The 23164-nt window shown below is 35.3% G+C and overlaps 1 protein-coding gene across 1 annotated transcript in view; it reads left to right on the top strand.

Moving 5' to 3' along the window:
* The window catches only part of LOC148954268 (uncharacterized), a 309906-nt gene that overhangs the window by 234374 nt on the left and 52368 nt on the right, over positions 1 to 23164 (top strand). Inside the window, exon 8 of the mRNA XM_089086137.1 lies at positions 12451 to 12602. Within this exon, the coding sequence (XP_088942263.1) occupies positions 12451 to 12602 (152 nt within the window). The remainder of the gene's footprint in view (positions 1 to 12450; positions 12603 to 23164) is intronic.

Here is a 23164-nt window from a genome sequence, read left to right as displayed (position 1 = left end):
TGACCATTGAAAAAAAAAAAACTTAGCACTTGGAAAGAACACTTAAATGAAACATTACATTTACTTTATACTGGGATTTTTTTTTTCTTTTTTTTTTTATTTAAAAAAATTTCCAGATACCTCGCTATTCTCGTGTAGTTTTTTGGTGGCCATATACCTAGAAAGAATTGTTTTCTGCCTTCAAACTGTCTAAATACTTTAGCCCCCGGTAAATACCCGCCCCTAAAAATCCCCTCGTGGAAAAGAAGGCCTTCCAAATTTGAGAATTTTATTTGAGTTTTATATTTTTGATTTCCGTAGGGGGAAGGAGTTTTGGTACTTGTGTATTATGGAAAACTCACTCAAGTTTACGCTGTGTAAAACTCAAGAGCCAATCTGGTTTCTTCGTTAGTTTTTTTTTATCTTAGCGTGAGACAGGACAAAGGCAAGTGACATAATTTATGGTAAATATATGGTTTGGGCTGTATATTTGCATATAGGGGGGGGGGGGTAAGTGTTTGGACAGTTTGAAGTCAGAAAACGATTTTTTCTAGGTATACGGCCACTAAAAAATTACAGAGGAATATAGAGGTATCTGGAAATTGTATTTAAAAAAAAAAAAAAATCCCAGCATAAAGTAAATGTAATTTTTCATTTAAGTATTTCTTCCAAGTTTTAAATGTTTTTTTTTTCAATAACCGTTTTTCCAAATATTAAGTATTATTATTAGGTTAATGTAATGTTTAATTTAAGCGTTTCATGGTGATCATTGATCAAAGTTTATGTTATTTGTGCCTTTCATTTATGTTATTTTACTGTGTACATGGCCGTACATTTGGCTTTAAAATACACTTATTTATCTATCTATGTAATATGCAGAATAATTGTACCAAACACATTTTTCATGTAAACCTGCAATACTTTACCCCCCCCCCCCCTAATGTGCAAATCTATAGCCCAAATTTATTTGGGCTAACGAAAAAAACGGAGTGTTCCGGAATTTTACACACCGTAAACTTGAGTGAGTGGCGCATAATACACAAATACCAAAATTCCTCCCCCCTACCGAAATTACTTGATTAAACTTGATAAAACTTTTAAATTTGAACTCAGCTTTAAAATCTGATTCTTTTGATGCATCTATTGGTATCTCCATTTTTTAGAGTTTCGGTTACTATCCAGCCGGGTCACTCCTTACTTACAGTTCATTACCACGAATTGTTTGATTTCAGTACCACTTTTAAAAACAAAAAGAGATTGGAGGGAAAGCAGCCCTTCTTAGAAGCCCAATCATTTTCCGAATACATCTAGTCATAATTCTGAGACAGCTATTTTGTTGAGCATAGTAGAGTGGTCCAGCAACTATGTCTTTAGGGATATTGGGTATGTCAATTCCCAATATTTATGCAATTGACCAATTATAATTTAAAACCAGATGTTGCTTTAAAACTAAATCATAAGGCACTGCGTGCATGGTTGCCAATAAGAAACCTCAGCAATATATCTGACGACTAGGGGTATTAAGTTGAAAATTTGGGGGCTAGAACTATTACTCCTTCTGCTCTTACAATTTAAATAATTCAAAAGAGTCTATGTGTATGCAGGTTGTCAAACAGCATGGATATAATATTTTGGGAGTTAAATTAAGCTTTATTTATCAGGTCAACTTCAGGAGGTATAAAATTAAATTAGACAATAATATTGGTATCCACAATTAAAATTGTGTTAAAAGCTTCTCCAACACAAAAATAGCAAGCCAAACTATGGATTTTTATAGAAAAAAGTCGAAAATATATTAAATACTATTTTTCAGTGAAAAGACTACGCCAATAAAAAACTAACATAAATTAATTTAAAAAACGTTTTTCACAAAACAAGTGTTTCAAAGAAAAGTAATGTATTCATTAAGCCGAATACAAGCAGCAACTAATAGAAATAATCTTCCAAGCGTAAAACTACCACAAATCACCTTCAATAAATCAATGAAACCCAAAAACGAACAGCAATTACAATAAATAACCAAGTCAAATACAAAACGAGCAAAAATTACCATGAGTAGGGCTGGCAACCCCAATGCGTTCTCAAGACCAGAATATAATTTGCACTTTAGTGAAAACAAATCACATTTTAAATGTTTTAATTTTTTTACTTTAATAAACAGAAAAATATCAAAACTTTAAGAAATAAATATCACTATAAGTGTATTGAACTTACAATCCACGTTAATTTTTTTTTTTTTTTTTAAAGTTCGTTAACATGAACTATAAGAAAGGAGCAAAAATCTCAATAATAATAAAAATCAAAAAAATCAAATTTTTATATCAATAGGTATATCAAAAGAAAGTTTAGCGTTACCCATTAAAACTATGAACGTGAGAAAATTTGCCTGACTTTCAAAAAAGGGGGAAATACCCCTGAAGAGTAAAGGGGTCTTAATGAAAATTAAACCATCAGGTTTAAGATATCTGAGAACCCTATTGAAGAAGTTTCGAGCTCCCACCAGGAAAAAGGTAGAATTTTTTTTGCCAGAAGAAGGATCATCAATGCGTGTTTGTTGGTTTGTTTTTTTCCCTAGGGGTGATCACATCAAGCCAATAATTAGTGAGGGGGCAATACTCCTGAACTTACAGCCTGGGGGTCTAAAGAATATACCCTGAACCTCACTACATATACCGTGAATGTCATTTGTATACTTCAACATGCATATCTTTAGCATATTCAAACGGGAACATAATTTACATATATCCATGAGGCTCTAGAAACCAGCCGTAGCAACCAAATCCAATAAAAGGCTGGATTTTATTTGGGTTGAATGAAACTGGCCTTATGACATGCGCTTCGGTAAAGTAAACCGGACGCATTTTTTCATAAGAACCGAATTGTAATGAATCCAAAAGTGACAAATCAGCTACCCCTTTCTTCTTATGACATGCACTTGGGTAAAGTAAACCAACAAACTTACGTCAAGAATGAATCAATTGCTATTACTGTTTTTAGAGGAAACTTATGGTCATCCATGTTCAAACCTCCAAGGGGCCCCGAATACCCCTCCCCCAACTTTTTGCCCCTCCTCTTTTTTGGACTTGGAATTATGATTTTTGAACTTTGTTTTTTTTTATCTTAGAAATTTTTTCATCTTCTCTTACATGTTTTAAAATGACATTAAAGATACTTATAACAAAAGAAATTTACTTGCGCGATATTTTCGAAAGATGAAATGAAGATGATAGAGAAATGTTAATCGTAATTTTTCCTAATAGAAAAATAATGTTTGTAGTGACATTTTATTTTACTTTTCTACTGAACATAGAAATTTTTCAACATGTTTTGGGACTTTTTGGGATTTTTTTATTTTTGTTTTATATGTTTTAAAATGAGATTAAATACGTATTCTTATAAGAAAAGAAATTCACTTTTGATATTTTTGAAATACGAAAAGTCTGAGAGAGAAGAATTTGATTCTTTTAGGTTTAGACACATATGAAGTGGTAATTTATCAAGATTCAGTCATACACAGACACTACTACCAGCTCACAAGTGGTATATTAGAGTCTGATATAGGTGAATTAGGTTCTTACCAAAGTCTGAGAGGGATGAATCGGCTTCTTTTTAGAGTTTGGGACATATGAAGTGGGAATTAATCAAGATTCAGTCAGACGCGGACACTACTACTAGCTCACAAGTGATATATTAGATTCTGAAATATGTGAATTAGTTCACTAGAGTATGAAATAGGTTACTAGAGTTTGAAATAGGTGAATTCAGTTTTTGCCAAAGTCTGAGAGAGAAGAATTTGATTTTTTTTAGAAATAGAGACATATGAAGTGGGAATTTATCAAGATTCAGTCAGACACGGACACTACTACCAGCTCACAAGTGATATACTAGATTCTGAAATATGTGAATTAGGTTTTTGCCAAAGTCAGAGAGAGAAGAATTTGATTCTTTTTAGATTTAGAGACATGAAGTGGGAGTTTATCAAGATTCAGTCAGACAGAGACACTACAACCAGCGGGTATACTAGTGTCTGAAATAGGTGAATTAGGTTCTTACCAAAGTCTGAGAGAGATGAATTGGATTCTTTTTAGAGTTAGGGACATATAAAGTGGGAATTTATCAAGATTCAGTAACACGCGGACACTATTACCAGCTCAAAAGTGTTATACTAGAGTGTAAAATAGGTGATTTAGGTTTTTTCCAAAGTCCGAGAGAGAAGAATTTGATTCTTTTTAGAGTTAGAGACATATGAAGTGGGGATTTATCAAGATTCACTCCGACAATAACACTACTACCAGCTCACAAGTGGTATAATAGAGTCTGAAATAGATGAATTAGGATTTTACCAAAGTATGAGAAAGATGAATCAGATTCTTTTTAGAGTTACAGATATATAAAGTGGGAATTTATCAAGATTCAGTCAAGATCAAGATTCAGATATATATTTTAGGAATTTATCAAGTTTCAGTCAGGCACAGAAACTACTACCAGCTCACCAGTGGTATACTAGAGTCTGAAATAAATGAATTAGGTTTTTACCAAAGTCTCAGAGAGAACGAATTAGATTCTTCTAAGAGTTAGAGATATATGAAGTGGGAATTTATCAAGATTCAGTGAGAACAAACTCAACTATCTGCTCTCAAGTCGCACACGGGAGAGTCAAACAAATGACATTTGCTTTCACAAAAGCCAGAGAGAGACGAAACAGATTCTCTGAAGAGTTACAAACTTATAAAGTGGAAATTTATCAAAATTCAGTCAGACACTGAAACTACTACCAGCTCATAAGTGGTATACTAGAGTCTGATATTTGGGAATTAGATTTTTGTCCAAGTTTAAGAGAGAAGAATTTGATCCTTTTTAGAGTTAGAGACATTTGAAGTGGGAATTTATCAAGATTTAGTCAGCCACAGACACTACTACCAGCTAAAAAGTTTTATTCTACAGTCTGAAATAGGTGAATTAGGTTTTTTATCAAAGTCTGAGAGATATGAATTGGATTCTTTTTAGAGTTAGAGACATATAAAGTGGGAATTTATAAAGAGTGTAAAATAGGGGAATTAGGTTTTTGCCAAAGTCCGAGAGAGAAGAATTTGATTCTTTTTAGAGTTAGAGACATATGAAGTGGGGATTTATCAAGATTCAGTCAGACAGAGACACTACTACCAGCTCACAAGTGGATAATAGAGTCTGACATAGATGAATTAGGTTTTTACCAAAGTATGAGAAATATGAATCAGATTCTTTGTAGAGTTAGAGACATATGAAGTGGGAATTTATCAAGATTTTCTCGGACACAGACACTACTACCAGCTCACAGGTGGTATACTAGAGCCTGAAATAGATGAATGAGGTTTTACCAAAGTCTGAGAGAGATGAACCGGATCCCTCTTAGAGTTAAAGACATATGAAGTGGCTATTTATGAACATTCAGTCAGACACAGACACTACTACCAGCTCCCAAGTGGTATACTAGAGTCTGAAGTAGGTGAGTTAGGATTTTACCAAAGTCTGAGAGAGATAAATCGGATTCTTTTTACAGTTAGAGACATATGAAGTGGAAATTTATCAAGATTCAGTCAGGCACAGATACTACTACCAGCTCACAAGTGGTATACTAAAGTCTGAAATAGATGAATTAGGTTGTTATCAAAGTCTCAGAGAGAACGAATTAGATTCTTCTAAGAGTTAGAGATATATGAAGTGGGAATTTATCAAGATTCAGTCAGACACAGACACTACTAACAACTCACAAGTGATATACTAGAGTCTGAAATAGATGAATTAGGTTTTCACCAAAGTCTGAGAGAGATGGATTGGATTCTGAAAAAAAGGTGCGGTTCTTAGGTTGGCTACTGATACACGGGTGCCGGTAAAATTCAGCTGTGCCGCCGTCAGTTGGGTTCCCACTTCATATATCTTTTACCCTAAAAAGAATTTGATTCCTGTCTCTCAGACTTTGGTAAAAACTTTATTGCAGAAAAAAACCTTATATTGCAGACTCTAGTATACCACTTAAGTGCTGGCAGTAGTGTCTGCGTCTGATTGAATCTTCATATATCCTGCTTCATATATCTCTAACTCTAAAAGGAATCTGATTCATCTTTCTCAGACTTTGGTAAAAACCCAATTAATCTATTTCAGACTCTAGTATACCATTTGTTAGCTGGTAGTATTATCTGTGTCTGACTGAATGTTGATAAATTTCCAACTTCATATGTTTTAAAATCTAAAAAGAACCCTATTCATCTTTCTCAGACTTTGGTAAAAACCTAATTCACCTATTTCGTGCTCTAGTATACCACTTGTGAGCTGGTAGCATTGACTGTGTCTGACTGAATGTTGATAAATTCCCACTTCATATCTCTAACTATAAAAAGTCTGAATCATCTCACTCAGACTTTGGTAAAAACCTAATTCAACTATTTCAGACTCTAGTATATCACTTGTGGGCTGGTAGTAGTGTCTGTGTCTTACAGAATCTTTATAAATTCCCCGTCTTTAGCTTTTAAAAAGAATCCGATTTATCTCTCTCAGACCTTGGTAAAAACCTACTTCACCTATTTCAGTAGTATACCACTTTTGAGCTGATTGTAGTGTCTGTGTCTGACTGAATCTTGAAAAATTCCCACTTCATATGTCTCTAACTCTAAAAAGAAATCGATTCTTCTCTTTCAGACTTTGCTAAAAACCTAATTCATCAGAAAATTTGGAAGAAAATTTCAAAGTTAAAAAAATATTTCTAAGTTCATGAAAAGTGGAGGGGGATAAATCCGGGGAGGGGTATCGGGAGCCCCTTAGAGGTTGGGAAATAGATGACCATTAGTTTCCTCTAAAAAAATACCATAGTAATTGGTTCATTGTTGACATAAGTTCGCTGGTTTGCCTTACCCAAGCACATGTCATAAGAAAAAAGGAATAGCAGATTTATCGCTTTTTGATTCATTAAAATTTGCTTCGTGTTACAAAATTTGTCCGGTTTAATTTAACGAAGCGCGTGTCATAAGACCAGTTCCATTCAACCCAAATAAGTAATTTTTTCATATAATTGTCATGGGATAACTGAATATTAAATATTATAATAACTGGTCTTACTAGTGTAAAATACATTTAAATTCCAGCTTCATATTGGATCTGGTTGCTACGGCTGGTTGCTTGAGCCTCGTGGCTATGTGTAAATTAGGTCCCCGTTGAAATATGCTAATGATATGCATGTTGGAGTATGCAAATGAGGTTTAAAGTATATGCAATGAGGTTTAGGGTATATTTTTAGACCCTCAGGCTATAAGTTCAGGAGTATTGCCCCCCTTATTAGTCCATTAGTCCTAGAATATCGGGAAAGTGCTTCTTCGAACGGAAGTTAAAAGTTCTAGTGCCCTTTCTAAGTGAACGAAAACATTAAAGGGCAACTAACCTTCTCCCACCCCTTTTGTTTCCTCAGAGTCGTCCGTTCGAAATATTGAGATTACCAATTTGTTTATCATAGTTGAAAAGTTTAGTGACTATGCCTTTGGGGATATTAAGACCCCTAACTCCCCTGGGGTAAGGTCTTTAAGTAATGAATTCTGCAGTGTTTACGAAGAGTATTTGTTATTTGGATGTATACAGACATTTTTCAGACTGAGGGGGGGGGTGTAAAGTTTCTGCTTGGGGGATTTTCTACTGGTAGAATTCCCTCGGGAAGTGATGATTCCGAGGTATGAGCTTTCCAGAGAAAATTTTACACTAGGGGTTTATGTCTAAATTCCTGTACAAAATTATTTTTATTGGTCTTACTTTTTCTTTGAGATGTTTGTGTGAATTGTCCAGGGTGACAATTCCGTAAGAGGGAGATTTTCCACAAGAAAAATTTTCCATGTGGGAGGTTTCCACGGAATAAATTCTTCAGAGAGAATTTTCTGCCGGGGCAACTTTCTATTAGTGGGTAGGGTATTTGCGGCAAATATTTTACACGGAGGAGGTATTTCTGGCATAATTTTAAAACGACCAGAAATTAAAGTTTTTTTTAAATAAAAACTATTCTATGAAAAACTTTTCACCCGGTATCATCCACAAGAAATTTTCCGGGGGAAATTTTCAGCTAGAATGGGATCGTCTGGGAGGAAGTTGCCCAGGAGGGGGGTATTTTACGTGGGAAGAACTCTCCATGGAGGGATTTTTCTTTTGGGGAAAGAATTTTCCATGAAGGGGGAGCCGGATTTACCGCAATTATTTAAAAGAATCAGAAATTAAAAAAGATTAAGTTTTTTCATGTGAAAGTAAGGTGCTATATCAAAACGTAAAACGAACAAAAATTATTACGCATATGAGGTGTTGCTCCCTCTTCAATAATTTGATCTTTACGTGAAAGTTGGACTTTTTGTCCCAGTTCTGTAAAAACGACTCCTTAAACACAAGGGCCATTTAATTAGAATAATAAGCTTCTTTAAAAAATTCTTAGAAACACTTTAGTGTAAAGAGCGAGATATTGAGGAGGGGGCACCTCCCCCATATACTTAATAATTTCTGTTCGTTCTAACTTTTGATGTTGCTCCTTCCTTTCAGTTGAAAAACTTGTTTTTAAAAAAAGTTATTTTTATAACACATAAAAATCCTGATTTGAGTCTGGTGAAGTCTCAAACTTATTCGATATTTCAATAGCAGCGGCAATAGGTCAATTGCTCCAACTCTGTGGTTACTCTGGATTTACTGGCTCAAGGTGGGAGATTAAGAAAGTAATTACAATATAACAATAGGCCTACTTCAATACTCTTATAATATCACAGACAGCGCAATCGCGCTGCCTAAATTAAGAACGGTGATGGCACAATGTATTATTTATTTAATTTTTTTTTTGGTTTTTCCATACCAGGGCACTTCGTATCGAAGGAGTTGTCGTTGAAACTTCAAAAAGGGCTCATTCAATTCAAAATTGCAGTGGCTAGTGCCCTTTTTAATAGTTGAAAGAGATTGGAGGGCAGCTAGCCCCCCCACGCCCATCATTCCCTCATTCCCCCAACCATATCCAATCAAAATTTTGAGATATCCATTTTGCTCAGCGTAGTTGATTTCCAAAAAGAAAATATATTTTTGAGGAGGACACTCACCCACAACTCTCAGGGCAAGGGTTTTAAGTTATGCCCGGGGGCTATATAAGAACAATATTGGCACAATGTATTATTTATTATTTTTTCCTTTAGAGCAGGGCACTTCGTATCGAAGAAGTTGTAGCAGAGACTTCGAAAAAGGCTCATTCAACTTAAAATTTGAGGGGCTTGTCCCCTTTTTAATAGTCGAAAGTGATTGGAAGGAAACTAACACCCCTTCCAAGCCCACCATTTCCCGAAACAAACCCAATAAAAATTTTGAGATAGCCATTTTGTTCAGCGTAGCGAGTTTCAAGATATAAATTATGTTTTTGATGAGGACACCCCCACAGCCCTCAGGGCAAGTGTTGTAAGTTACGCCCTGAGGGCATATAAAGTTTTTATAGAAAGCATTGTCGTAGAAACTTCAAAAAAGGCTCATTTGATTGGAAATTCAAAGGGCTAGTGCCCTTTTTAATAGTCGAAAGTGATTGGAGGGCAACTAACCCCCCTCTCACGCCCACCTTTTCCCCAAACACATCCAATCAAAATTTTGAGATAACCATTTTATTCAACGTAGTTTTAAGTTCTGGAAATTAGGTCTTTGAGGAGGATACCCCCCCCCACAGCCCTCAGGGCAAAGAGGGTAAGTTTTGCCCTTGGGGCCTATCAGGTTTTTATAGAACGTTTTGTCGTAGAAACTTCAAATTGGGCTTATTCGATTGGAAATTGAAATGGCTAGTGCCATTTTTAATAGTCGCAAGTGGTTGTAAGGCAACTAACACCCCTTCCACTCCCACCGTTTCCCAAAGCACATCCAATAAAAATTTTGAGAAAGTTCATGAAATTATACCATTGAGCAGGACATTCCCGCCACAGTCTTCATGGTAAGGGTTATAATTTATGCCCTGGGGACAGGTACGGCTTATATTGAAATCTTTGTCCTAGAAATTTGAAAAAGGGCTCATTTGGTTGGAAATGCAAAGGGGCTAGTGCCCTTTTTAATAGTCGAAAGTGATTTGAGGGCAACTAACCCCCCTCTCACGCCCACCTTTTCCCCAAACACATCCAATCAAAATTATTAGATAGCCATTTTATTCAGCGTAGTTGAAAGTTTTGTAAATTAGGTCTTAAAGGATAACAACCTCTCCCCCCAGAACCCTCAGGGCAAGGGTTGTAAGTTATGCCCGGGGGCATACAAGGTTTTTATTGAAATCTTTGCCGTAGAAAATTGAAAAAGGGCTCATTCGATTGGAAAATCGAAGGGCTAGTGCCCTTTTTAATTATCGAAAGTGATTGGAGGGCAACTAACCCCCCTTTCACGCCCAACTTTTTTCAAAACAAATCCAATCAAAATTTTTAGATAGCCATTTTCTCAACGTAGTTAAAAGTTTTAGAAATTAGGTATTTGAGGATGATAACCCCCTCAGAGCCCTCGGGGCAAGGGTTGTTAGTTATGCCCTGGGGGCATATAAGGTTTTTATAGTTAGTGATGTTGTAGAAAGCTCAAAAGGGCTCATTCGATTGGAAATTAGAAGGGCTTGTGCCCTACGAAGCGTAAAGAACGATGTTGGCACAATGTATTATTTTTTTCTTCTTCTTTTTCCATACAAGGACACTTAGTATCGAAGAAGTTGTCTTAGAAACTTCGAAAAGGGCTTATTCGATTGGAAAAGAGAATGGTGCCCTTCGATTGGAAAAGGGAAAAGGGCACTAAAATAGTGCCCTTTTTAATAGTTGAAAGTAATTGAAAGGCAGCTAACAACCCTTCCACGCTCACCATTTCACCATTTGGCACAATGTATTATCTATTATTTTCTCCTTTAGACCAGGGCACTTCGTATCGAAGAAGTTGCCGTAGAAACTTTGAAAAGGGCTCATTCAATTTGAAATCGGAGTGGCTTGTAACCTTTTTAATAGTCGAAATTGATTGGAAGGCAATTAACACCCCCTCCACACCCACCATTTCCCGAAACACATCCAATCAAAATTTTGAGATAGCCATTTTGTTCAGCGTAGTGGATTTCCAGATAGAAACTATGTTTTTAAGGAGGACACTCACCCACAGCCCTCAGTGCAAGGGTTGTAAGCTATGCCCTGGGGTCTATAAGGTTTTTATAGAAAGCATTGTCGTAGAAACTTCAAAAAAGGTTCATTCCATTGGAAATTCAAAGGGCTAGTGCCCTTTTTAATAGTCGAAAGTGATTGGAGGACAACTAAACCCACTCTCACGCCCACCTTTCCCCAAACACATCCGATCACAATTCTAAGATAGCCATTTTGTTCAACGTAGTTTAAAATCCTGGAAATTAGGTCTTTGAGGATGACAACCCCCCCCCCCCCAAGCCCTCAGGGCAAGGGTTGTAAGTTATGTCCTGGGGGCATTTAAGTTTTTTTTATAACGCGTTGTCGTAGAAACTTCAAAAAGGGCTCATTCGATTTGAAATTTAAATGGCTAGTGCCTTTTTTAATAGTCAAAAGTGATTGGAATCCAACTAATACCCCTTCCACGCCCACCATTTCCCCAAACACATCCAATCAAAACTTTGAGATAGCCATTTTCTTCTACGCAGTTTAAAGTTCAGGAAATTATATATATACATATATATATATATACATATATATATATATATATATATATATATATATATATATATATATATATATATATATATATATATATATATATATATATATATATATATATATATATATATATATATATATATATATATATATATATATATATATATATATATATATATATATATATATATATATATATATATATATATTATATGTATATATATATAAATATATATATATATATATATATATATATATATATATATATATATATATATATATATATATATATATATATATATATATATATATATATATATATATATATATATATATATATATATATATATATATATATATATATAGTCTTATAAAGTGATAGAGATAAAAAAGTTTGGATGGAGTCATAAATATGGTTTGTGTTGTTTGTTAAAACCTTTTTGCCTAAACAAAGTTTGGCTCGGTTCAAGTTATAGTTATAGATGTTGTTTCAGTCCGACACATTGGCAGTAAGGTAAAGTTCATATTTTGAACCCACAGCATAAAAATAACATAGTTTGGTTTGATGTTAAGATACAGATACTCATGTACATTTAGTCTGGGCCCCAGAAGCCTTTTCGAGACTGGATGTGCGACTGTTGCCTACGATTAGGTTGAATTGGATTAAAACTTTATTAAACAAAAAACAACACAATTTAAACATTTGACAAGTAGCCGTTCAAGAATAAAAAAAGCTCTGAAATTTTACATTAATAATCATTAATTGAAGTTCAATGATTACTAAACATTGCCTATTATTTTCATAACAAATTCACTTTTCTAGCTGACCGGCCAGGAACTCTAGGTTACCCTTTACCATACATTGAAATGAAAGCAATTGACTTAAAAACTGGACAAGAGCTGGGACCCAACCAAGATGGAGAATTATGTCTACGAGGACCACAGCTCGCAAAAGGCTATCTCAATCGACCTGACGTGAGTACCAACACTAATATAAAAGATAGACTAGCATATGCGTAACTAAAAAAGGATAAATATGTGGGCGTTAGCCGACTCAGCTTCTGAAATGTAAAAACCATTTGTAACTATGTATTTTTTTTCTATTTCTTACTATGTAGGACCATTTGTTTCGTCAGATGGCTCCTAATGAGCTGGGGTTATTTGTATATGGAAATCTGAAAGTGGTCCTAGGATTCCGGCAGTGGTAGTTTTCTTGGACATCAGAAGATAATAATGGGGTACTTAGCAGATGTATCTAATCCATCAACTCCGATTGTAAGCGGCCTCTATAGCTCTTTCTAACAAGTGACTCAACGTGATAGAAATAAGCATGAATTTTTCTCACCCAAAGACGAGTGTCAGATGCCAATAATATGTCCATGAATAACAACAAATAATCAATGAAGATGACAGGGACCTGGAAACGGATCGCAACTTGCAGGTCTTTCCTCTGTCACAAATTTTTACCCCAAATTTTGTTTTTCAATGTCAATAATGACTGCGGAACTGTCAATACCTTGAACTTGTGGCTGTACATAGACTTTTTCTTCTTGTGTATACTATATAAGAATATTTTATCATAGGATATCACCAAATGATCAGGACCACCTCAAAGATGAGTCTAACAATGGTCCTGAGGGCCAGCCATACAACTCAAGGAGCTCATTCAATAGGAAATTAAAAGTTCTAGTGCCATTTTTCAATCAAAAGTGATTGAGGGGCAACCAGGACCCCTCCCATGCCCATCAATTCCCAAACATATATAATGAAAATGTTGAGGTAGCCATTTTTTCACCATATCTTAAAGGTCTAGTGACTTTGTGCACGTCAATCATCCTACAGCTCTCGGGACAAGGGCATTGACCTATGAAATTTTTCTTATTTTCTACATATAGTAAGTTTGACTTTCTAACGACTCTATTTTTTTTAAACAACGAAAAACTTTAGCGTAAAGAGCGAGGCGTTGAGGAGGAGACAGCCCCTTTCATATACGGAATAATTTCTGTTCGTTTTAAGTTTTAATGTCGCTCCTTACTTTCAGTTTAAAAAAATTTGTTTTTTTTTATTTAATTTCTGATCGTTTTTTAGTTAATGCAGCTTTTATTTTGGCTTTTATTTTAAATCCGGCGCCCCCTTCATTGCAATGTCCCTTCCCCCATGAAACCTTCGTTCATGAAAAGATCCTCCCATATAACCCCCGACCCCTATCCATCCCCCACTACCAGAAAAAAATCCCCCTGAAAACGTCTGTATACTTCCCAATAACCAATACTATATGTTAACATTGGGTAAAGTTCATAACTTTCAACCCTCCCCTTGCGGCCTTTGGGATTAAATCATTCTAAAAGATATAGTTATAATATTTTCGACCATGCTGAACAAAATGGCTGTCTCAAAATTTTGAAAGGGGGACTTTGGGAAAAAATTGAGCGCGGGAGGGGGCCTAGTTGCCCTCCATTTTTTTGGTTACTTAAAAGGGCACTAGAACTTTTAATTTCCGTTCCGATGAGCCCTCCCACGATATTCTAGGACCACTGGGTCAATACAATCACCCCTGGGAAAAAAAAAAAAAAAAATAAAGACGCATCCGTGATCTTTCTTCTGGCAAAAAATGGAAAATTCCACATTTTTGTAGATAGGAGCTTGAAACCTCTACAGTAGGGTTCTCTGATACGCTGAATATGATGGTGGGATTTTTATTAAGGTTCTACAACTTTTAGGGGGTCTTTCCCCTTTTTTCGAAAATCAGCTATATTTTCTCAGGTGCGTAACTTTTGATGGGTAAGATTAAACTTGATGAAACTTATATATTTAAAATCAGAATTAAAATCTGATCCTTTTGATGTATCTCTTGGTATCAAATTCCGTTTTTTAGAGTTTCGGTTACCATTGAGCCGGGTCGCTCCTTACTTACAGTTCGTTACCACAAACTGTTTGATTTCTGTTCGTTTTGGGTTTCATTTATTAACTGATTTAGATTTGTGGTAATTTCGCGCATGGATAATTACTTCACTTTTAAATCTGCTCATTTTTGGTTTAACATAACTCTTTAGTTTTCTTTGAAAAACTTATTTTGTGGGAAAATGGTTTTTAAATCAATAAAAGAAAAGAGAACAAATAAAATTGAAAAAAAAGAAAACTAACTTACTCGGGGAAAAACAATAAGTTACGAACAAAATCCAAAACGAAAAAAAAATAAAAGAGCTCATGTGAAACTTTGCTCCACATGAGCTCTGCCATTTTACAAGTCCAGAAACAGATGAGTAGGTTTGACGCTCCCATGCGTTCGAAAGACCGGAATATAATACCACTACTATTTCTACTACTATGACACCTGCTACTGCCACTATTTCTGCTGCTACTACTACTAAACTGCTGCAACTACTACTGCTACTAAGGCTATATATATAATGTTTTAGAGGTAATTACTTGGCGAGAAAAAAAAGGAGAGAGAGAGAGAAGATAAATAAAGGACTATCATCAAAAAAAAAAAAAAAAAAAAAAAAAAAAAAAAAAAAAGGAGAGAGAGAGAAGAAGAAGAATAGGACTGTCATCCTAATCCAGTAATTGCGATAAATATGCACTTGAACGAGGTTTTAACCTTACTCATCTATCCAATTACCTAGGACAAAACAGTATAACCGAACCATCAACCAAATCGAAATGTCCAAATCCATGCAAAGTTGCCATAAAAAAATGTAAGTCGTTGTAAATCATAGGCAGTAGTAAAGAATGATGTGGGCACAATGTGTTTTTTTTTCCTCCATACCCGGGCACTTCGTATCGAAGGAATTGTCGTACAAACTTCGAAAAGGGATCATTCGATTGGAAATTGGAGTGGCTAGTGCCCTTTTTAAAAGTCGAAAGTGATTGGAGGGTAATTAGCCCCCCCCCCACGCCCATCATTCCCCTAAAACATCCAATCAAAATTTTGAGATAGCCATTTTGTTCAGCGTAGTTGATTTCCAGATAGAAAATATGTTTTTAGGAGGACATTCTCCACAACCCTCGGGGCAAAGGTTTTAAGCTATGCCTTGAGGGCATATAAGAACGGTGTTGGCACAATGTACGTTATATTATTTTTTCCTTTAGAGCAGGGCACTTCCTATGGAAGGGGTCATCGTAGAAACTTCAAAAGGGGCTCATTCGATTGGAAATTGAGAGTTCTAGTGCCCTTTTTAATAGTTGAAAGTGATTGGAGGACAAATAGCCCCCCCCCCGCCCATCATCCCCCCAAACACATCCAATCAAAATTTTGAGATAGCCATTTTGTTCATCGTAGTTGCTTTCTATATAGAAAACATGTTTTTTAGAAGGACACTCCCTCACAACCCTCAGGGTAAGGTTTTTAAGTTATGCCCTGGGAGCATAAAATGTTTTTATAAAAGGTGTTGTCGTAGAAACTTCAAAAAAGGTTCATTCGATTGGAAATTGAAAGGGCTAGTACTCTTTTTAAAAGTAGAAAGAGATTGGGGGGCAGATAGCCCCCCCCCCCGCGCCCATCATTTCCCCAAACACATCCAATCGAAATTTTGATATTGCCATTTTGTTCAGCGCAGTTGATTTCCAGATAGAAAATATATTTTTGAGGAGGACACTCCCCCAGAGCGCTCATGGCAAGGGTTTTAATTAATGCCATGGGGGCATACAAGGTTTTAAAGAAGGCGTTATTGTAGAAACTTCAAAAAAAGCTCAGTCGATTGGAAATTCAAAGGGCTAGTGACCTTTTTAATAGACGAAAGTAATTGGAGGGCAACTAGCCCCCCCATGCCTATCATTCCCCCAAACACATCCAATAAAAATTTTGAGGTAGCCATTTTGTTCAGCGTAGTTGATTTCCAGATAAAAAATATATTTTTTAGGAGGACACTCCCCCAAAACCCTCAGGACAAGGGTTGTAACTTATGCCCTGGGGGCATATAAGGTTTTTATAGAAGGTGTTGTCGTAGAAACTTCAAAAAAGGCTCATTCGATTGGAAATTCAAAGGGCTAGTGCCCTTTTTACTAGTCGAAAGTGAGTGGAGGGCAATTAGCCCCCCCCACGCCCATAATTTCCCCAAACACATCCAATCAAAATTTTGAGATAGCCATTTTGTTCAGCGTAGTTGATTTCTAGATAGAAAATATGTTTTTGACGAGGACACTCCCCCAGAGCCCTCAGGGCAAGGGTTTTAAGTTACGCCCTGGGGGCATATAAGGTTTTTAGAGAAGGTGTTGTCGTAGAAACTTAAAAACAGGCTCATTCGATTGACAATTCAAAGGCTAGTGCCCTTTTTAATAGTCAAAAATGATTGGAGGACAACTAGCCCCCCCTCATGCCCATCATTCCCCCAAACACATCCAATAAAAATTTTGGGATAACTATTTTGTTCAGCGTAGTTTATTTCCAGATAGAAAATATATTTTTGAGGAGGAAACTCCCCCGAAACCCTCAGGGCAAGGGTTGTAAGTAATGCCCTGGTGGCATATAACGTTTTATTGAAGGTGTTGTCGTAGAAACTTCAAAAGGGGCTCATTCAATTGGAAATTCAAAGGGCTAGTGCCCTTTTTAATAGTCGAAAGCGATTGGAGGGCAACTAGCCCCCCCCGCCCATCATTTCCCCAAACACATCCAATCACAATTTTGAGATAGCCATTGTGTTCAGCGTAGTTGATTTCCAGATAGAAAATATGTTTAGAGGAGGATACTTCCCCATAGCCCTCAGGGCAAGGGTTTTAAGTCATGCCCAGGGGGTATATAAGGTTTTTATAGAAGGCGTCGTTGTCGTAGAAACTTCAAAAAAAGCTCATTCGAATGGAAATTCAAAGGACTAGTTCCCTATTTAATAGTCGAAATTGATTGGAGGGCAACTAGCCCCCCTCGCACCCTTCATTTCCCCATTCACAACCAATAAAAATTTTGAGATAGCCATTGTGTTCAGTGTAGTTGATTTCCAGATAGAAAATATATTTTTGAGGAGGACACTCCCCAAAACCCTCAGGGCAAGGGTTGTAAGTAATGCCCTGGGGGAATGTAATGTTTTTATAGAATGTGTTGTCGTAAAAAACTTCAAAAGGGGCTCATTCGATTGGAAATTCAAAGGGCTAGTGCCCTTTTTAATAGTCGAAATTGATTGGAGGGCAACTAGCCCCCCCCCACGCCCTTCATTTCCCCAAACACATCCAAACAAAATTTTGAGATAGCCAGTGTGTTCAGCGTAGTTGATTTCCAGATAGAAAATATGTTTAGAGGAGGATACTCCCCCATAGCCCTCAGGGCAAGGGTTTTAAGTCATGCCCAGGGGGCATATAAGGTTTTTATAGAAGGCGTCGTTGTCGTAGAAACTTCAAAAAAGCTCATTCAATTGGAAATTCAAAGGGCTAGTGCCCTATTTAATAGTCGAAATTGATTGGACGGCAACTAGCCCCCCCCCCCCTCGCACCCTTCATTCCCCCATACACAACTAATAAAAATTTTGAGATAGCTATTGTGTTCAGCGTAGTTGATTTCCAGATAGAAAATATGTTTTTGAGAGGGACACTCCCCCACAACCCCCAGGGCAAGGGTTATAAGTTATGCCTTGGGGGCATATAAGGTTTTTATTGAAATCCTTGTCGTGATTAGTGATATTTTGTTGTTGTTGTTGTTGTTGTTTAGACCAGGGTACTTCGTATCGAAAGAGTTGTCGTGGGAACTTCGAAAAGGTCTCATTCGATTGAAAATAGAAAGGGCTGATGCCCTTATTAATAGTCGAAACTGATTTGAGGGCAACTAATCCCCCTTCCACTCTCAACCTCCCATGCCAACACTCCCATTTGCCCATTATGTTTAAAAACTAAATATTGCCTTAAGATTAAATCAAAATGCACTGGGATAATGCTAATTCCCAATAAGGCATCTCAGCAGTATTCCAAGAACGACAGAGGGTATTATGTTCAAATTTTCGGGGCTACTTCTGCTCTTAAAATTTAACTAAATCAAAATAGCGTAAGTGTATCCAAGCTATCAAAGAAAGTAAACAGATTTGTTTTCGAATGGTATCAAGTTTTCCATTTCAGGTCAACTAGAGGAGGTATGAAACTAGTTTAAAGAGTAATATTTGTGTCCATATTTTTAAAAGGGTGTATGTTGTTAAAAATTGCTGAAAATTTTTCTCCAGCATACAAACAGCAGGCCAAACTATAAAGTCTTAAAAAACGAAAAGATTTAAAGCATTATTTTCTTTTACCCCGCAAAATCCCTATGCCTTCCCAAGGCCAGAACAAAATTTGCACTCTACTGAAAAAATACAAATGACTTTGCCTTGTCAGTTTATTATACATATACTGATATTTAGTGATCAAAATGTTAATATTATTTGATTTATTAAAGTTATAAAAGTAAAAACATTTATAATTTTTTCAGTAAAGTGCAAATTTTGTTCTGGCCATGAGAAGAAATAGGGTTTTTGAGCCCAACTTATGTTAATTTTTCCTCGTTTTGAGTTTTACTCGGTTATTTATTGTAATTTCTGTTCGTTTTAGGTTTCATTGATTTATCGATGATGATTTGTGGTAGTTTCACTCTTGGTAGATTATTTGATGTTATTTTTGTTCATTTTTTGTTAGTTGAGTTCGTTACGTTTCTTTGAAAAACTTATTTTGTGGAAAATTTTTTTTAAATTAATTTACAAGCAAAAGCACTTTGAATCTAGCGAAATATCTCCAAGTAGTACCTTTCATTAGGGCTCATCAGAAGAAATACCACCTGCCTTAACGGGTTTCGAGGCTTTAATTTCCTTACCCTGCACAGTAGAGCCTCTACCATAAGATGTTTATGGTATCCCTATGTAAGGTAAAAATTGTGAAATACATGCAGACTAGTAAAACTATTCAAAAAATACATATAAAATGAGATTGGTTCTTTCCTTAATGAAATCCCATTGGTCAATGAAAGCAAAGAAAACTCTGGAACAAATAAAGACTGGTCCAGACGTGAGTTATCAGACAAAGTGTTTTATTGGTATCTAAAACCAATTATAGATTTAGAGTCCTTCAAACTGGTTTGCAAACAATGTACAAATTCAAAATTCCAAAAAAGAAAAGTGAAAGAGAAATTATATTAAAATATCATTCAGTATTTCTTTATAATTTTTGTATATTTACCTAATGATACAGGTAAATATACAGGTTAATGATACAGAAAACTAAATTTTTTAAATTGTCAACTAATTTTATTGGCAGAAAAACCTCTTAAGATCAGTTTTTGGCTAGGCTTTTTACATCTATTTTTTAAATATGTGTAATTACTGAAAATTGTTGCATATTTAAATAATTGGGAATAATAAGCTGAATAATTAATATTTGAATGTATATTACTTTCAAGGAATGGAAAATTAATTACTTCAAAATTAAAATTATCCGTTTTATTATATATTTTAAAAACTAATGTATTATTATCTGAAATATTAATATTTAATTCTAAGAAATGGTCAGAGTGTCCTGTCCCATAGCTAGGCTCCAGAATTAACTCTTGTGGATAAATATTTTTTGAAATCTCAATAAACTCCGCGCAATTTATTACTAAGAGATCGTCCAAATATCTTTTATTATTTGAAAGGTTATATTTTACATTGCTTGGGCTATTTGTATTTTTCATATATTCATATTCTAATTGACTTAAAAACAAGTCCGCTATAAATGGACTAGCATTCCCAAACATAGGAATGCCAAAAGTTTGTTTATATAAATTACCATCAAATCTTATAAAAGTATTGAACAGAACAAATTCCAATAAGTCGCATATCATATCCAAGCTATAACATCTTGAACTAATAGTACTTCTACAGAAATTCGTCCCTCGGGTTTTTTTTTATTAAAAGTATCAATTTTCAAAAATCCGATATCAGAAAAAATAAAAGATTTCTTAATGTCCATTTTCAGTTTTTCGAATACTAAATTAAGTGACAGATTTGTATACAGAGTAGTATACAAATGAATCGACCCTTTTAGATGAAACAATAGCAAAAAATCTATCACTTGTTATTAACACTCCAATATAGATTAGAAAAAGTAAGAAAAATATTTAATTCCAGAGCAATATGCTTTAAATTTATTTAAATTTCTCCTAAAATTAAAGATAGGTCAGTGGCCACAATTCTGCTTGGACACCTCGCTGCCCCAGCAATAGAACGTGGTTTGTTGTATATATATATATATATATATATATATATATATATATATATATATATATATATATATATATATATATATATATATATATATATATATATATATATATCGCTGAGTTACAATTACTTTCATTTGAAAAAACTTGATTTTTTGGTTTATTTGTAATGAAATATTCAGGGTAATCTAAACATTATTTTGGTTTAAATAATTAACTTCACTATTTTTAGGATTAACAGAAGGAGGTATTTTTTTTCTCAATGAGAAACCTTAGCAGTGGCGCTATATTTCAAAAAAAGAAAGGGAGGAGGATTTTTTCTATTTAAAAAATGAAGATACAAGAACGGCAATTTTCAAAATATTGAGAGGAGGGTGCAATTCCAGTTTCTACCCTATTCGATAAAATTCTATTTTACTATCAAAGAACCCCTTACGCATGTGTATTTTTCTATAAAACGACAAAAAAAAAAATCGCTTAACCCTTCCCGGTTTCTTTCAGTATTAGAAAAACAAGTTTTTTTTTCAACTGAAAGTAACTTTTTTAAGAAAATTTAGATAAGCATATTATTCTAATTATACGGCCGTTGTGTTTCAGGATTTGTTGTTAAGGAATTGGGATAAAAAGCAAACTTGAGCGTAAAGAGCGAACTATCGAGGATGGGATAGTCCCCCTTATATATGTAATAAATTCCTTTTCTTTAAGTTTCGATGGTTGCTCCTGACTTTCAGTTGAAAAAACTTGTGTTTTTATTGAATTTTTATCGGTCGGAGAATCCCTCCATGAACAGTTATTCCCAAATAAAATACCAACCCCCCATAAACCAGGAAAATTCCTCTCAGATAATCGCATTCTAGCTGAAAATTCCACCCGAAAAATTTTTTGCGGACGGCTCCAGGTGACAAAATTTTCTTAGCTTACTTTCGTTTTAAAAGATTGTCTTTAAAATCATGGTGGAAATCTCCTCCTCCGTGTTAAAATTTTCCTGCAAATACCCCACCCCCTAATAGAAATTTGCTCCCACAGAAAAATCCCTCTGGAGAATTCATTCCGTTTAAAACTTCCTCACGGAGAGTTTCTCCCTTGAAACCCTCCCCCTCCCTTACGGAAAGATACATCTATACATCTGCAACCCGGTAAAAATTTCCTCCGGACAATTCCCTTTAATATCTTCACATAAAAAATGGAGTCGGCAAAGAAAAAGTAAGACTAATAAAAGAGATTAGTATAAAAATTCAGGCAAATTCCATCAGTGTAAAATGCGAGGCGTGTTTTTTAAGCTTGGTCCGTTTGAACACATGTACACAACAAGATAATTCCAAAAAAGTAAATTTATTTTCAGAGAATATATACTTTACTCTATTTAAAAGCATAGTTTCCAACTTTGTTGTAATACTTATCATACCTCTCAATCAATTTTAAAGTAACCTCTGTATAAAAAATTGCCGTCTGTTCCAATAACCAAGAATTCACTTCCGTTTCTACGTCGTCATCATTGCAACAGTTGCCACTGAGGTGTTGCTTGAGGTGGAGAAACAGATGTTAATCACTCGGAGCAAGATCAGGACTGTATGATGGGTGGTCTAAAACTTCCCAGCCAAAACTGTCCAACAAATTACGGGTCTGACCAGCAGTGTGAGGTCTTGCATTCTCATGAAGGACAATTCCCTTTGTAAGCATGCCATGTTCCATTATTATGTTTTTTTTAATTGCTCTGCGGAGCTTTCTGGGATTAGGCAGTATGCTTCTGCCTTGATAATGTTTCCTTGTTGCATGAAGTCGACCCAAAAAAATACCATGCCTATTCCAAAACATTGACGCCATGATTTTGTGCCAGGAGAGAGTCTGTTCGGTCTTCAAATTTTCAGGGGAGTGTGTGTGTTTCCATTCCATATTTTGTTGCCTTGATTTGGGCGTGATATGCAAATCATATGTTTCATCTCTAGTTCAATCGGTTGCCACCTCAGTGGCAAACGTTACAATGATGATGACGACGTAAAATCGTCAATTAACTGTTGGTTATTGGAACCGGCGGTAAGTTTTTATGAAGAGTTTACTTTAAAATTACTTGAGAGGTTTGTAAGAAACTGGTTTCGTCATGGTTTTAAATTTTTCTGGGAAGAAGAACCTGGTCTATGCTTCAGTTGCCGTAATAACCGGAGAATCAGGTTTCTACGCCATCGCTGTGAAGACAATGTCTACTATGATTATAGGCCTACTGATTTTTGTTTGGCAGTTACAGACAGTAATTTATCATATGAAACTTAAAAACGGATTTTATTCAAGCACATATTACCATTATCAATTGTTTTCGCTTTGAAAACTAAGACCAGCAGCTTCTCAGAGGATTTGGGTATGATATAATAAGAGCAACAACCATCTACCCATGTGC

The sequence above is a fragment of the Artemia sp. Qi Xiang Cuo genome, chromosome 3 (genome assembly GCF_049724085.1).
Source record: "Artemia sp. Qi Xiang Cuo chromosome 3, ASM4972408v1, whole genome shotgun sequence".
Lineage (NCBI taxonomy): Eukaryota > Metazoa > Arthropoda > Branchiopoda > Anostraca > Artemiidae > Artemia > Artemia sp. Qi Xiang Cuo.
The sequence above is the reverse complement of the archived record's forward strand: the minus strand, read 5'-3'. Positions and strand labels throughout refer to the sequence as shown.